Here is a 16,054-nt window from a genome sequence, read left to right on the forward strand (position 1 = left end):
GGAGTCGGTTACATGTGGAGAAGGTTATAGCACCCTCATATGCCCATCGAAAGGATAGTACCATATTATTTTGAATTCATCCTATGATCTTTAGTCTAATGGTTTCAAAATTTTATGTTGAAATATTGAAAATAATTTATAAAATCTTTTATCAATCTAGTAGAACTCTTAAAAAATATTTTATCACCTCAAGAGTATTCAAAGATCCCATTTGTTTCTTTGAAAAAGCTCTGTCATTGGAAAATTTTTTGTTAGTTTTATTTTTTTTGTTGAAAATATATCTAATTATTCTAACATTTTAGACAAATTAAAAATTTTTTTTTTCGAAATTTCTAAATTTTTCACAATTTGGGCCTATTTAGAAATTCTTCTTTTTTATTATTTCTTTTTTTTTCTTGGAAAGAAAATAATATGACAATTATTTTTATTAAAATTTCATTTAAATTATTCCACCATTTGAGACAAATTTAAAGAAATTTCTTACTTAGAAATTTCTTAGAAAATTTACAACTTGAAATTTCTAAGATTCGCATCCTTGGATAATTATCAAATATTTTCAATCAAAATTTTTATTTGAAAAAAACTAAAATTACTTGTATTGAAATTTCATCTAAATTATTTCACCATTTGGGCTAAATTTAGAGAAAATTTTTTACCTAGAGATTTCTTAAGAACTTACCATTTGAAATTTTTACGAATCTTATCCTTGGGTAATTCGTATTTAGTTTCAAAAATTTTTATATTTTTAATTTTTTTTGTTTGAAAATAAATATTAATTATTGTTATTGAAACTTTATCTAAATTATTTCACCATTTGGACCAAATTTAGACAAAATTTCTCATCTAAGAATTTTATAAAAATTTACCATTTGAAATTTCTATAAATTTCATCATTAAATAATTAATATTTATTCTCAAATTTTTATTTTTATTATATTTATTTAATTTAATAGTAAAGGAAGAAGAAAAAAAAATACTAAAGAAAAAAAACAAATACATAAATAAAATACTTAAATAAAATAAATAAGAAAATACCAAAAAAAAAATTTGAAAGTGGCTCGACTGCAGAAACAAAAAACGACTCATGGGCTTGGCTGGGAAAACGCTACTTGACTCAGCTAGGCTCTAGGGATCAGTTGGCACGCAGGTCGAGTGCGGATAAAAAACGGTTGGCGCTCGGGTCGGGTCACCCGATGGCAAAATGCGAGGATTCTTTAAGATTTTCAACGCCAAAACGACGTCGTCTTGCGTAAGTATAAAAGGCAAAAATCCTATTTTTCCTTCAGACGCCTCACTTTTTTCTCTCTCTCTTCCCTTTTTTTCTCTCATTTTCTCTCTAATAGAACCTAGAATCCAGTTGAATTTTCACCGGATTTTGAAAAAGCACGTCGAAAAATTCAAGTTTCACTGGAATATGAAAATTTCAAAATTTTCCCAAAAAAAAAATTGCCCGAAAATTTCAGAAAAAATCCTAAAATTTCTAAAATTTACCTATGCATTTCTAAACACCTTTTGCTTCTGTTTTCTCTCTGTTTCGTGTATTTCCCCTATGTATTTCTGTGTATGATTTATGGGTTATTTATAGGGTTCAATCATAAGAGTTTTTTATTAACCCTAATTCCCTCTTTGAATAAGATTAGTAGAAAACAAATTGAATTCCACTTCAATCCTACTAGTCACCATTCACGGCAAATTCTTTTTTTTCTTTGATCTTTTAGAATAAAAAAAATTTTAAAAAAAACATAATAATAAAAATAAAATTCAAAACAGTTAACTGAAAAGAAAAAAATAAAAAATACAAATAAAATAAGTTAATTTACCCATTTAGACCAGGCCCAATTAATCCAAGCTTGGACCAAATTGGGTGTCTACACTATTTCATTTCAATGCCTCCTAACTGATCAATTTCTTTCTTTTTTTCCTTGGTGGGGGTGTCTTATTTAGATGTTAATTAATTTCATCTTACAGATGATAGCAAAATTAATTCATATCTTCTATAGAATTGGCATTAGCTTTATACTTAAAAAAAAAAAAAAAAAAAACAGAGAGAGAGACCATTCAATGGAGTTGGAAGGTACAGGGGGCCCTATTCCAGCTAACAACATATAATCCCTCCATTTTGTGAGCCACAGCCACACTAATCCATTTGAAGGTCCTATGCAATTGTCTTTAGGCCAAAAAAATGCATAATAAAATCTCTTAATTAGATCCCAAATCATTCAAAGAAGTTGCGAAAATCTTTAAATTTGGATCATCCATTGAATAACTAGAATATGATCAAGAAAACACAAGCCAATTGATGGTTTTAAATCAGATATTACCACATAAAATAAAACCAAAAAAAAAATCTCAATTCGAGATCACCCATCTTATATTGTCAAATTTCCTTTATTATGTAATAGATGATGTAATTAATCATATTGTTAAGGAAATGAAAGGAAGAAGTCGCTGCTCGTGTGGAAAGTGGAACCAGCTTTGACCACTTCTCTCTCTCTCTCTTTTTCTCTGTCGCACTGATCAGTTATAGGAAGTAGGAACCATCTTTTTCGCCATAGGATCCTTCGTCTGAGGTTCCTAATTTTGCATGTGAGTTGCTTACACGTCTTTAAACTCTAGAATAAAGAGAAATAGGCATGTGAAAGTTTTTCAGTCTTTCTAATTTGTTGCATCACAACTACGACACAGCTGCTTGAATTGGGGTCATTGGGGTTCCATTCTTTCCAATATGTTATGCTGTAGGGTTACAGACAAAAAAATAAAAAACTCTCTCATTGGAGCCATAAAACGTTTAAAACATTTCCTTTGTTAAATGTTGCAAAATTCTTCGCTAGAAAGTGTTCTTTTCCAAGCATGTTACATAGGCAAATTCAAGAGTTAGACCGTGTTACATAGGCAATTTTTTAGCTAAATGAAGGTTGTTAAGTTTTCTTTTAATTATAATGATTAATATAATTAAATGAAAACTAAAATTAAAATTAAAAATTAAATGAAACCAGTTATTCCATTATATTTTACTTATAATATCAGAAAAAAAATCATAAGATATTCAAAGATAATCCAAACTCCCCCTTCTCCGACCGACCATATTGTCAGACTCATCCTACTTTGTTGCTTGATGAATGTTGTATTGAATAGAAGAAAGCTCATTGGAGACAAAAATATTTCTGTTTAATGTGGAGGATGAGAAGCATATTCTTCAAGTTGTATTCATATATATCCATTTCCTAATATAAAATGTGCTTCCAACATTTGGATTTTTATTCTTAGAAAAGTCAAGTAATATCAGTACCCAATTATAGGGGAAGTTTTGTTTTCACTCCATCTCTTACAAAAATTATACAATAGAGGACTTAATTAGAAGGACAAAGCTACTCAAAACAACATTAATGGAATCTAACAAGAAAATTGCTCCATAAATTACTAAACAAACTTCAAGGTCAGTTTCTAATTGAAATAAAGAATTTTTTTTTTTTTTTACAAAATTACTAATGTAAGTAAAATTATAATTATATTCAAGTATTCTATATAAAAAATCAATTAATCAAATCAAATATATAAAGCAATCAAACCCGACTTCCTCCTATTCATTAAACTAAAATTTCATTGGTAAGTAATGAAATTAAGAGATACCAATTATCCCATTGCATTGAAATATTTATTGGTATAACTTTTATGTGAAAAACCCACATCGAATAAAAGAAAATGAAGAAATTCTTAATAAATGTGGGTATATATATTTATATTTTAATATTAAATTCAAATGACAAAGTCAGAAACAGAGCCTTCAAATGAAATGTGAAAACTAGAAAAAAAGAGCAATATTTTCACGCGTGCCAGGACACCATAGACTACTTGGAAGCGCGTACGTACGGTACACTTGTATATATAGATTTGCTAATTGATTCCTCCTGGCGAATTGGAAAGAATAATTTCCGTTAAACTGCATCCGAAAACTCCACACTGACTTTTTTTTTTTTGGAGCTTTTCATTAATTACCGGTCTTTGTTTTGAAGGCAAGCCTTTCAACTCCCTACTCCAAACTCCACACTGACTTTTTTTTTGGAGCTCTTCATTAATTACACATCTTATGCCATTTTATGCTGTTTTAGCCTTGAGTTTCCTTTCTTGGATTTTCTCTTCTTGATCTGTGCTTTAGTTTGCTTAGTTTTTCTTCTTTGTATGACGTCCTTTATTTCATTTCTTTAGTCAACAGCAAGGATGATAACGGGGGTAATACTTTAGTATCAGCCTATCAGATATATAGCTTGAAATCTTGGCAACTTTTGATTGCTTTGATTTCTTTTTGGTGCCTTCATTTCTAAGATTTTGTTGTCTTTTTTAATCATTCCAGGTTTAAGGGCGGCCTCAACAGAAACGATAAAAAGGAAAAGCTTCTTTAATGGAAATCGCTTCAGGAAAATGGTTATCTGAACTGGTAAAGACTCTTCTGCCACTGTTCCCAACCATCTAAAGAAAAGAATTCTTTCGTATGTAATTAGTTTTGATGGTTTCAAATACAGGAAATGGGGGATCCCACGTTTTTCCCACAACAGCAAATGATGAACCCTATTGACTATCCATTTGATGATATAAATTTCCAATATTTTTCTTCTGAGAGCTATTCATCATATCCAAATGTCGACCAGAAATTCTCCCACAACAATAATATCAATGGTTTATGCATTGAAGCTAATTTTCATCAGATCGACGACTTTAAAAGGCCAATCAAACAACAGATCAAGACCACCAGCTGGAACTCTTGTATCACAGAAAACATCCCACCAAAGGCCGCTCCTTCCTCCTCTTCCCATATAATCTCCTTCGACAACTCAAATTCATCAGCAGCTATATCTCAGCAATACTATGGTCTAGACTGTGATGAAAAACCAAAAAATGAGGTGGGTTCGGATAAAAATTATACGGGATATTTTCCATCTTTGATTTTGCAAACTGCCTAAAAGGACCAATATTGTTCATCTAAAATTGGACAGGTTTCAAAAAGGGTCGGTTCATTGACTAGGACTCCATTACATTCTCAAGATCATGTAATTGCTGAAAGAAAACGCCGTGAAAAGCTCAGCCAGATGTTCATATCTCTTTCAGCACTTATTCCTGGCCTGAAAAAGGTACAAGTTCAAAGTCTTTCAGTCTAGATATATTTTTTTCAAAGGTTCCTGTTTTAATTTCTTTTATTTATAGTTTAATTAGGTCCATGTAGAAAACAAGTGCTGTCGGTAGTTGTGGCTTTGAAATTTCATCAAAACTACTATTAAGTTTTATTTGCTATAATTACCTTCCCTTATAAAAGAACTCCATGATTTCATGGGAAAAAGCAGCCAAGAAATGATGTTTCTTTCAAATAACTATTAGCTATGGTTGCATATTTCATGTTTAAACTTTAAATTGCTTGATTCAATGTTAAAGAAGAGGAGAGGACTCTAATTTTCACACAATATGAAGGTTAGCCTAATATTAGTTTCATATATAGTTCATACAATATAGCATTTCATGCAATAACTTTTGGAATACATCAAAAGAAACAAATTAAGCTTTGGCTTATGCTGATCAAATATGTCTATGCAGATGGACAAGGCTTCTGTTCTTGGAGACTCTATCAAATACATGAAACAGCTTCAAGAGCGAGTGGCTACGCTTGAGGAACAAGTGGCTAAGCAAACAGTGAAATCGGTGATTTTTGTGAAGAAAACCCAAATTTATGCAGATGATGAGACATCTTCATCTGATGAGAACTTTGATAGCCAACCTAACAAGCCCTTCCCCGAGATCGAAGCAAGAGTTTCAGACAAGGATGTGCTCATTAGAATCCACTGCGAGAAACATAAAAGGTGCATATCAAATATCATAAATGAAGTGGAAAAGCTTCATCTCTCTGTGGTCAATAGCAATGTCTTGCCGTTTGGACAAGCTACTCTTGACATAACCATTGCTGCTAAGGTAATTTCACAACCTTTTAGAAATTCTGGCCAGGAACTTTTATTTGTTTCTTCCTTTTCTATTCAATGTTTTGTTTAACTAAAAGTTCTAATTACAACCCTTGATTTAGCCTTAATTTCATGGTTATTGTTGCAGATTGAAACTGAGTTTTCAATGACAGTGAAGGATCTTGTTAAAAGCCTACGACTTGTATTGCTGAAGTTCACTTGATGAACTTGCAAAACGATGTACACGTTAAGAAAACAAGATTGCCCATTGATTTCCATTTGATAGGGAGAAAATAACTAGGAATTTAAGCCCTGTAGAGTTTTTTCTTTCTCCTTTTTTTTTTTGGATCATTGATAATTTTCTATATAGTTTATCTTTGTTGGTTTTTTCCTCGGACCTTAAAGAGAGTAACAATATGGCCCGGAAAATTTTCTCTCAATAACAGGCGCTCTTCCTAGTTAAATAAATAGGATGCCTCAATTAAAAGATTAGTCTGATGGGTGATTATTAATTTGCTAAAAGTAGACAAGATGATTTGTCTTTTATATTGTGTAAAATATTAGTAATTTATGTATTTATGTCATATTTTATATGAAAATTATTTATCACAATTTTTGTTTATACGAAATCATGAAATATATTTTTTAAAATTTTGTTAAACTCAAATATAATTTTTATTAAAATTTTAAATTGTATTCTTCATATCTTTTTTTTTTTTTCATACCGTATTATATTTTAAATTGTTATTTCTAATTAAAAATCTTAAACATATGTACAGATAAGGGGAAACATCAAAATCCGAGTATGATTACAATAACATATTTAAAGTTGTTTAGCCGAAAAAAAACAAGTTTAACCCTCTCGTTGTTAATATTTAACTAACACAACTATCATTTACCTTAAAAAAAAAAAAAAGCCTCCTTAATAAATATTAGACTATCTCCTTGAGATTTTGCGGAGATTTTATAAAATAGGGATCTCCCTCCTTTCTAGAGTTAATTAATTCGTGCAAAAGGATTAATAAATTTTTCTTTTTTAATACTAATTAATGAGTCCTAATTCAAAAATATGAAAAAAAATTGTAATTGTTAAGATTTAAATATTAAATTTATTAAATATTATTTTTAAAAAATAATTATATAAATCAATTAAATTTAAACTTGAATTCAATAAATTTTACTCTTTGATACAACAACCCCGCTCTATATATGTAGTTTAAAATCAATCGCCACCATCCTAATCAAATCTTTAATCAAGTTCAAGCTTAGTTGGAGAGCATAATTAAGTTGACGGTTTGTGGTTAATTAATTTGCTGTATAAAGTGGGTTTAAGGAACTCCATCGTTTTAACTTGTGTAAGACTAAGTCGACCTTGCTAATAAACCAACACTTCTGGCTAGATTTTGCGATTGATGAATAATGGAGAAAGATGAAACTAAACCAACCCAAAACCGACCAAATAGACAGCATTTTGAAAAGATCCCAAAAATTTGTAATGAAAAATTTGTTGTTCTTGTTCAATAATTAATTTCTATGAACCTTCGCAAGGAGAAATTATAGTCAAAGTGAGGCAACTACGTGTAAGGAGGATCAGAGATAACTGCTACGACTTTTGACCCTAAACAGTTCAAAATAATGGTCGGTGCTGTTAATGGTATTGGGTATTGGGTTTGATATGGGCTGAAGAATCGTTGACGACTATATAAATACGTCTACAATTAATGTTGTTGGTGTTCTTTCTGTTATCTTCCTTTTCATACCATTTTTACATTTCCACTGCATGAAAAATTAAATGTTTCTATCCAACAAATTTGGAGTTTCCCCACCTAAACGTTAGGCATTTATTCAGCATATTTATTCATTTCAGGTTCTATATAATCTTTTTGGACTGATTTGTTAGTAAAATACTTTGACTAATTGAACTCCCAAACTCTTTTTTTTTTTTTTTTTAGATTTTAGATGAAATTTTAATCATATATAAAACAATATGATACTCTAATTATTAGAACCAATAGGTCAAATATTATCTGCTCCCGTTAAATAATTGACAACTATTTGAAGTATTTTTAGGGCTTAAAGAGTAAATTAATCATTTTTTTTATTAAAAATTGTCAACAAACAATAAGGGGTATATTCGATTTTTGAACTGATCTAACATATATAATATAACATCAACTTGGTTATATCGTTATTCTACTTCACAAATCCTTCAACTTCCGCATATAAATAAAATCACTCAAATATTATTTATTTAATCTCATTTTTTTTTACTTTTCTTATTTTTCACTCTTCTTCTAATTTCTTACATCCGATCCCTGACTTAAGTATCGAAACCTAAATGCAAGAAAATTTTTTTATTTTTATTTTTAACTTTTTATTTTTTTTTTGTGATTTCAAGATTTTGATCTTCAACTCAGAGTTCGATACTAACATCTGTCATTGCCTAACTTTTTGGATTAATATCATAACACAAAATTTATTTTTTTATATGCACGATAGTACATTGTCACGAATTGATCATAGCAAAACGTACACGTAAATTTGATACTAAAAAAATACTCATCAAGCGCTATGACATGAATATGAACATTGTACAATTAAAAAAAAAAAAAAACAACGATAGTTTTTGGCTTTTTCTTTGCTTTCTTTGGGGACAAGTTTGCGAAAGTTTAGTGGGTGTTGCTCCAGCCGATTAGTATGTTCATTGCGGAGCACCAGCTTTTCCACACGGTGCTGGACGTTAGGAATTAGTGGGGTCGATTATTATGACAAAATGTTCAATATAATTTATTATTTTATTACTAATATATCAATGTATAATAATTTCATCCACATATTTTCAAAAAGCTTGTACGGTTGTACCTTTAATCATTCAAATTAAGTTGTTAAATCTTTCTAGATTGCCAATGCTTGACTAATGGGAGAGAACTCTTATACGCAGTTCTTATTTTGTGCCTGTAATCAATCACACTCCCACCGTACAACTTGGAATTTGTCACCTAATTACTTATTATCTATCCATAGATCATATATCACATTTGATTTGATTGAGGTTTGGGTAAAACTTTTTAAGCATAGTCCATCATACCAAAATAATATTTAATGAATAAAAATATTTTATATAATTTTAATTTTAAATTTTAAATTTTTATATATGTTTTCTATTTAAAAAAATTTGAATACGTTAGATCAATTTAAGTCTTGAACAAAAATTTTCAAAGATCAAACAAACTTGATTTGAAACAATTAAAATTGGCCCATGGACAAATATATAACTTACCAAGAAATAATCAAATATGATTGGATATATGGAGAATTTGTCATATGTATATATTGATTGACGGATTTTTTTAACACTACAAGCACGTTTATAGGATTGCCATTAAGTTATAATAAGGAAATTAAAAAAAAATAATATAATTATTGAACAAGACGTGTTAATCTAATTCGTTTGTTTAGTTTAAAGTCTTAGATATCTAATAAAGTCATCTCTTTTTATTTCATAAATGATTATTTTTCTATCTATGATTCTTTTCTCCTACATTTTTTTCTTTTATTTACCCTTTATCTTTGGAACCCAGCCGTGCCTCCTTGATTTCATGCATCAAATATGGTTGGCCTTCAAGTAGTTAAGTATATGCCTAATCTTCAAAAGGGCATGCAGAAAAAAAAAAAAAAAAAGTCATAGGGTTTATCATCGATGATTCAGAGTAAAGTTTGGCGGGTTGACTTTATAAAGTGAAAGGAATAAGTAAACAGTTTTTTGCCCAAAGATTTATAATTTTATAAAGATTCAAACGTTTAAATATGAAGTACAAAGCAATAATATTCCACTAAACCATTGAATTAAGCACCACAAATTTGACTTAATTCGAAACTTTTGATTTAGTAAAGACTCTTGAATTCCATGCAAAAATTATCACTGGGAAAAAAAATGACTTAACTCAAGAAAGTGAAGAGAATAAAAAGGAGGCAGCTGATTTGAAAATGGCAAAGTTTTCCATGTCTTATTCTTTTGTTTACGATCTCGTAGCTGCTTAATCAAATCTCTTTCACTTTTATTAGGTTAATAAGTTGGATATTCAAGTCGGTAATAAGAAACTCAAAGAGGGTTTTTTCTTGGCATTTTACCCTTCCATACAAGTTTTTTAAAGTGGAAGTCTGGAAAAAGATTCAGAAATTTGTCTGATATATACATTGACAATAAAATGTTTAAACTCACAAATGAATATATATGCTTATCGCATGTTCATTAAATTATATTTAAGAAATTAACGCTACACACTAACAGCTTGTACAATTCAAAATCTTCATCCTTAACGTATAAAACAATGATTCTTACTTTTAAATGTCTCTTTCTTATAAAGACCTTTTGATCATAAAAATGGTTTACTTGAAATTTGTAGCTATATTTGATAGTGTAAATTAGAGAATTGGGCCATAACCTAGCTCTAATTTGGGTCCAGTTGAGCTACCATCCATTGCTTTGCCCACAAGTAGCCTATATATAGTTATGTTATGGGAATGCCTTCTTCACATGGAACCCAATATTTATCTAGACAGACCCAATCTGAGCTGTTCAAGGCTTCTTACTTGCATTTCTTTGGGCTTGGAATCCGAGATTTTCTATGCCGTCTCTGGTCTAGCACGACCAAGAACTTTCCGCCCTCCTCCTTCTGATTTCAGGGATTTCTGTTATTTACCTTATCAAACCGGAGATATGAAAAGGAAGATTTAATTATAAACTATGGAGAAAAGGGGAGTTTCTGTTATCCAATATCGATCTAATTAGAGAAAGATGAAGAAAGAAGTAGTGCTTCCATTAGTGAAAACAACTTCTTAAACAGTTGTGGCACTGGTGGCTCTAGTGAGGCAATATTGGAAGCAAAAAAAGGACAGACAATGGAACAAAATCCAACTAATTATATGTAAATTTGCGAGGGAAAGTGCAACTCCAGTCCCCTATTTATTGCAAGTGCCTAATGCCATGGTTTCTAATATGGAAGCCTCATTTACTTCATCAAACGAAGCAACAAGTATCCTCAACATGCTTGTTTCCTACGTCTCTCCTCTTCCAACTGGGTAAAATCTCAGACCTCAATCTTCAAATACAGTAGATAGTATTGTTTTATATTACATATTAATGTTGTTTTGGCGCTGTTGCATTGGTGGCAGGATTAATGAGTAGGGAATGCATTTTGGGGTTAACTTGAGAGACAAATTTTTGGATGGTGTGTGCGAGGCTGGAAGGCAAAAATGAGGCTATTTCTGATTTATATAGGGAGGAAATTTATGTTCCTTCCAATGTCATGCTGGCCATTTCACAGGTATGGTTTTACTTTTGCTGATTCGATATGATGATATATATGTTGTGTAAGTATGGGAGGACCTTTTGGGATACATAGAAAAAAAATTGACTTAGTTGATTTGTTTTCCAATATGTTGATCGTTTGATTGATAAATAAAGTTTTAATCATATGAAACTTTTAAAACCTATTGGTCTTCACTCTTCAGGAATTATTCGATTTCATTGCTTCGTAGCTAACAAGGTTTATCTTGACACATCCCGAGAACAACGATGAAACAGCAGCAAATGACAAGAAACTAGGGTTTACCTTGTGATATGCAGCGGACCAAGCTACAGCCACATCTGGCTCAGCTATTAAATGGAAGAATTTCTCTGTTGATGACACAGTTGAGTTACAGAATGAAAAAAGATTTTATAATCCCAACTCTGAAGCTTCCATAACTAGCCTAATTTTACGAATCTCACTGTGCGATCAGGGGGGGAAAAGGCACTGATCAATGAAATCAATCAAGCTCTGGAAAAACATGGCTTAAATATGCGAGTTTATGTATCAGTGAGCATCTTCGTTGGCTTGGATTGCTCAAATAACATTGTTTATGGGATTGAATAAGAGCCTTCTCGAGTTAATTAATTCAGCTAAGATATTGAGCAGGTTGATGATACTGTTGGAAATTTAGCTGTTGGTAGATACTTTAATAAGGACAGTGTGGCTGCAATAAATGCTGCTTATGTAGATACAGCTCAATCAGCTCCCAGGTGCGAGGGCTTATTGCCAAAAAAAAGGCGAGATAGTGAGTAACTGCTATTTATGCTGCTTCATTTGCTTGGTTTGTGAACATAAATTTGATGTTTGTGCTTTGTTTTCTAGGTTATTAGCATGGAATGGGAAAACTTCAATTCCAGCCATCTTCCTGATAACTCAATATGATGCTTCTTTAGATGCAGAAAGTTCGACCCCTGGTTGCCGAGTGAGGCAAACTTTGCATATCAAATAATGTCTCAAATTGAAGGCATAAGTTTTCTCCACTTGATTCTAAACCTTCTTTTATCTGAGATATTCGAAATGCTGATTTCAGGAATGCATTTTGGAGAAATTGTAAGAAGAGTTTCAGTTCAGGTGGCGCAGGAAACAACCCTGTTTGGTCGAAGTGTACCTCCAAAACTTCTTATTCCTCACCTGCTAAGGTAAACAAAGCTACAATAATTTCAATCTAAATTCATCATTGACTGCTTAATTGTATCTTATTTGATTCCAAAATAATTGTTAAGGAGAAAACAATCATTAAATTGGCAATATACATTCAAAGAAATTGTAGGAAGAGCTATGGTTAAGAACTTAAGATGGCCCAGGAAGCAGCCCTGTTTGATGAAACTGTACCTCTAAAACTTCTGGTTTTCTTACCTGCTAAGATACACAAGGTGAATTACAATAATTTCGATCTAAGTGCATGATTGCCTGCATAATTGCATTTTGTTTGACTCCAAAATAGAGAAAATAACCATTAATAATTGGCAGAATTTATAAGAAAAAAAAGAATTGTTCATTCTGTTTCTGTGGTCATATATAGGTCAGTATTGCGTCAAAGACACCTCAACTGATTCATAAATATCTGATCTACCTTTTCCTCCTTAGGTCGCCTGATATGGCTGCTATGCATCAGATACATCAGAAGATCGTGAAGTTGTGCGTGAAAAACTGAAGGAAATATTTGGGGTTAAGTTTGCTGATCACATTGTTATTCCAGAAATGTACACCATATATAGCTAGATCAAACGCATGTCGTCACCTTAAAAGTGAAAATGGATATAGGATATAACCCTTTAAATATAAGGAAAATATAGAAAAAATTTTGGACACACATTAATATTCAAAACCTGTATCAATCCTGCTATTGAATGTTAAGAATATTATCTGGGGTCATCAAATTGAAATCATTAGATACCCAAATACTCAGTTTAATAGAACTCTTGTTTTTGAAACCAAGATGTGTTAGCATTTAAAACTTCAAAAAGTGGAAACTGTCTCCTTGGCTTTGACATTTCATCAACCTCAGATACTAATTCTACAACAATGGCAAAAGAAATTGTTGCAGAGGTATGTTGCATTGTAACGGAGCTCGGAGCCCGTCTGGGATTATAAAGAAGCAAGGGAGAATAGCCAGCAGAAGAAGTGTAACTATAATAAAAGGTGGGCTGCATGAGCACCACGGAATCTTCAGAAATTATCTCCACAGTAGTGTTTGGGAATGAGCTGTGGGACAAAATAATAGTTGAACATTCTCATGGTGGCTCTGGAGCTGGAGCTCTTCTTCTTCCCACTTCTAAGAATCCTGACCTCTGATTCCTAACACTATTATACCTCATCTCTCAGTATACATGTTTTCTAAGCATGCAAAATGAATAGTCCATCTTGGTGTCTTAATGTTCTTTTTACCCTTTTTGCCGGGTTCTTCTGCTCGTCATTTCCACTATATACAATATAACTGTTTACCGAGGGAGTTACATCCATTAACAAATGATCAAACCATTCTGGATATCTTGCAATAAGGTATCGGTAGACAAATTCGGATTTTTGAACAGTAAAGGAAAATTTTCAGCTGATTATCCGAAATGAAATATTAAATGTATGCCGTAACCTTGTAGCTCAATGTTATCTCCTGTGAAGAAAGATTGAGATCTTGGGATTCAAGTCTTGATGCTAATAGATGGGTTGTGACTTGTGACTCTTCGTACGAAAAGGACAAGCATGCTTTTCTGTTGAAGCAGATCAACAGAGGCATGTTTGATATATCATTATCAGTTGAAAGAGCAGCTGTCTGAATGTGTCAAAAACCATTCCACATAATGCCTGTAATTAGGAAGGCAACCAGGCAAAGAAAGTAACTCACTGGTAAGATTTTCATTTTTTTTCTTATTTTAACTTATTCCACTAAGGAGCAAAGGTTTCCAGGGTGTCAAAACCTGCAAAAATGTGCAGCAGGAACAAGTACTGGTGCCCACTTGACCAAAATGGTGTACATAATCGCTGAAAATGACTGGAGCTAGCTATAAGGTAAATCACAAACCTATTAAAACACCATTGTCTTGTTCTTTGTCAATTTCCTATAACATTAATGCAATTGCACAAGTTCCAGAAACAGCAGAAAGAATTCAGCAAGCTCTTCAGGGTTGATGCTCCCACATGATAAGACATGCATTAAAAAAAGTGCATCTTAATAAACCTGAAATGATGAAGATAAACCTATTTGTCACATATTTAATCTCTTCCAATTCGATTTTGAAGCATATCCCAGAACATCATTAGGTAGTGGAAAAAGGTAAGAGATGCCTGTTTGCAAGCCCACACGTTCATTGGGCCAAGAATTTAAGAGGATAAGTCCTGGCCCCTGGTTCCCTATTAATCCCACCGAGCTGTTGATGGACCACCCTTATCTTTCTCAGTTATATCATTTACACTAAAAAGTAGTGATTAATTCAAAGATTTTCACATCAGGTCAAATGAGTATCTTACAATTTTGACGTCCAATCCCACATCACCGATACGGCTTTTGAAAATTTTTGCATGTTATCGAGGGCTTATTGTCTACATGTTTTTCATAGTTGAATTTTCAATCTCATGTCATTTTCACTTCATCATATCTGATAATCTAGCTGTTGTAATGTACGATATTAGCAATTGCTAGAAAATCTAATGACAGTGAGATATGAACTGCAAATCAATAATAATTTGAGTAAATGAAGCTTCTACACCCAGACAGAAATGGAATCATTTCATTTTATCTGGTTTATCCAACTAAACAATTGGTGCTTGTAGTTTCAAATTGTAAGTTGGCATCATTCATGGGTTATATGAAAACCATATTTCTTTATAAATAAGACCGTGTAAATTCTTGATCATGACCAAGCAATTATCATTCAAATTAAACTTACATACACAGGTTGTGAGTACCACTCAATGGAGATGCAGCTTTTGAGTTTGAATTCATTTGACAAGAAACCTTAAACTCCATAACTAAGCCAAGATGCCAGATACCTTGGTGATAATTAGTGGTAATGATAGATTTGTAAACTTGGATTATAGTCTTACTTTCCCACCGATTTGAAATTAATGGAAAAAGGAAAAAATTTCCTTAAAGCTTGCAAATGCAGCAATGATTTTGGCTTACAATTGGCTTACAATTGGCTTACAACCAAACCAAAACAAAATTATTACACAAAGCAATAGATATAAAGTAAAGCTTCCCTGCAAAATTAATGGTTTCAAACTCATTGACATGTGACACAAAAACCCTTTGATTATCCATTTATTGAAAGAGGGATTTGAGAGCATCAGAATCACACACCTGCAAAACTTGGTTTCAAAAAAATTGACAATTTCAAATCAATAAAATGAAACTTAACCCCACAAGCAATCCCAATCTCTCCTCAATCACTCTCTCCCCCAACATCCAAGAGAAAGAAGGAAGAAAAGAAAGAAAAAGAAAGAAAATTGAAAGTGAAGAGAAATGATAATCCGCTAATCACTTTATGTCACATAATGTTAGTAAGAGTAACGAAAACATTTTTATTTTCATTTATACATCAAATCATAAGTGTTCCTTTCCATTGTATTGAATGTGAATATTATTTTGATGAGGAATAGGAAAGAAAGACATTTGAGTTAGTAGCAACAAATGTATCACAGTCAAATAAAGCTGAAAGAGAGATTTGAAAAAAAAAAAGAAGTTAATATAATTTTGATTCCCACAAACTATGTAAAATGAGGACCATACAAAGGAAATTATCTTTTGCAGGCTGAGACGCT

General features: G+C 31.8%; 1 protein-coding gene and 1 pseudogene across 3 annotated transcripts; both read left to right on the forward strand.

Annotated features, from left to right (window-relative positions):
- The first annotated feature begins 3,905 nt into the window (after positions 1-3,905).
- Positions 3,906-6,486, forward strand: LOC111292211 (transcription factor bHLH18-like). Of its 2 annotated transcripts, XM_089767272.1 has the most exons (6): positions 3,907-4,013; positions 4,352-4,435; positions 4,521-4,898; positions 4,992-5,126; positions 5,584-5,955; positions 6,091-6,486. In XM_089767272.1, the coding sequence occupies exons 2-6, from the start codon at positions 4,400-4,402 to the stop codon at positions 6,163-6,165; spliced, it is 996 nt and encodes a 331-aa protein (XP_089623398.1). In that variant the 5' UTR covers positions 3,907-4,013; positions 4,352-4,399; the 3' UTR covers positions 6,166-6,486. The 2 variants fall into 2 exon arrangements, with proteins under 2 accessions (XP_089623397.1, XP_089623398.1); XM_089767271.1 differs by lacking the exon at positions 6,091-6,486 and having other exon boundaries at positions 3,906-4,013; positions 5,584-6,076.
- Positions 6,487-10,384: 3,898 nt separating this feature from the next.
- Positions 10,385-13,230, forward strand: LOC111292375 (putative hexokinase-like 2 protein; annotated as a pseudogene). The gene is made up of 7 exons (XR_016345586.1): positions 10,385-11,024; positions 11,118-11,269; positions 11,457-11,635; positions 11,728-11,803; positions 11,903-12,041; positions 12,119-12,435; positions 12,884-13,230. The product of XR_016345586.1 is annotated as a putative hexokinase-like 2 protein (transcript).
- The last annotated feature ends 2,824 nt before the right edge of the window (positions 13,231-16,054 follow it).

This window comes from Durio zibethinus, chromosome 10 (genome assembly GCF_047325235.1).
Source record: "Durio zibethinus cultivar Kanyao isolate XHJ-2024 chromosome 10, ASM4732523v1, whole genome shotgun sequence".
Taxonomy (NCBI): domain Eukaryota; kingdom Viridiplantae; phylum Streptophyta; class Magnoliopsida; order Malvales; family Malvaceae; genus Durio; species Durio zibethinus.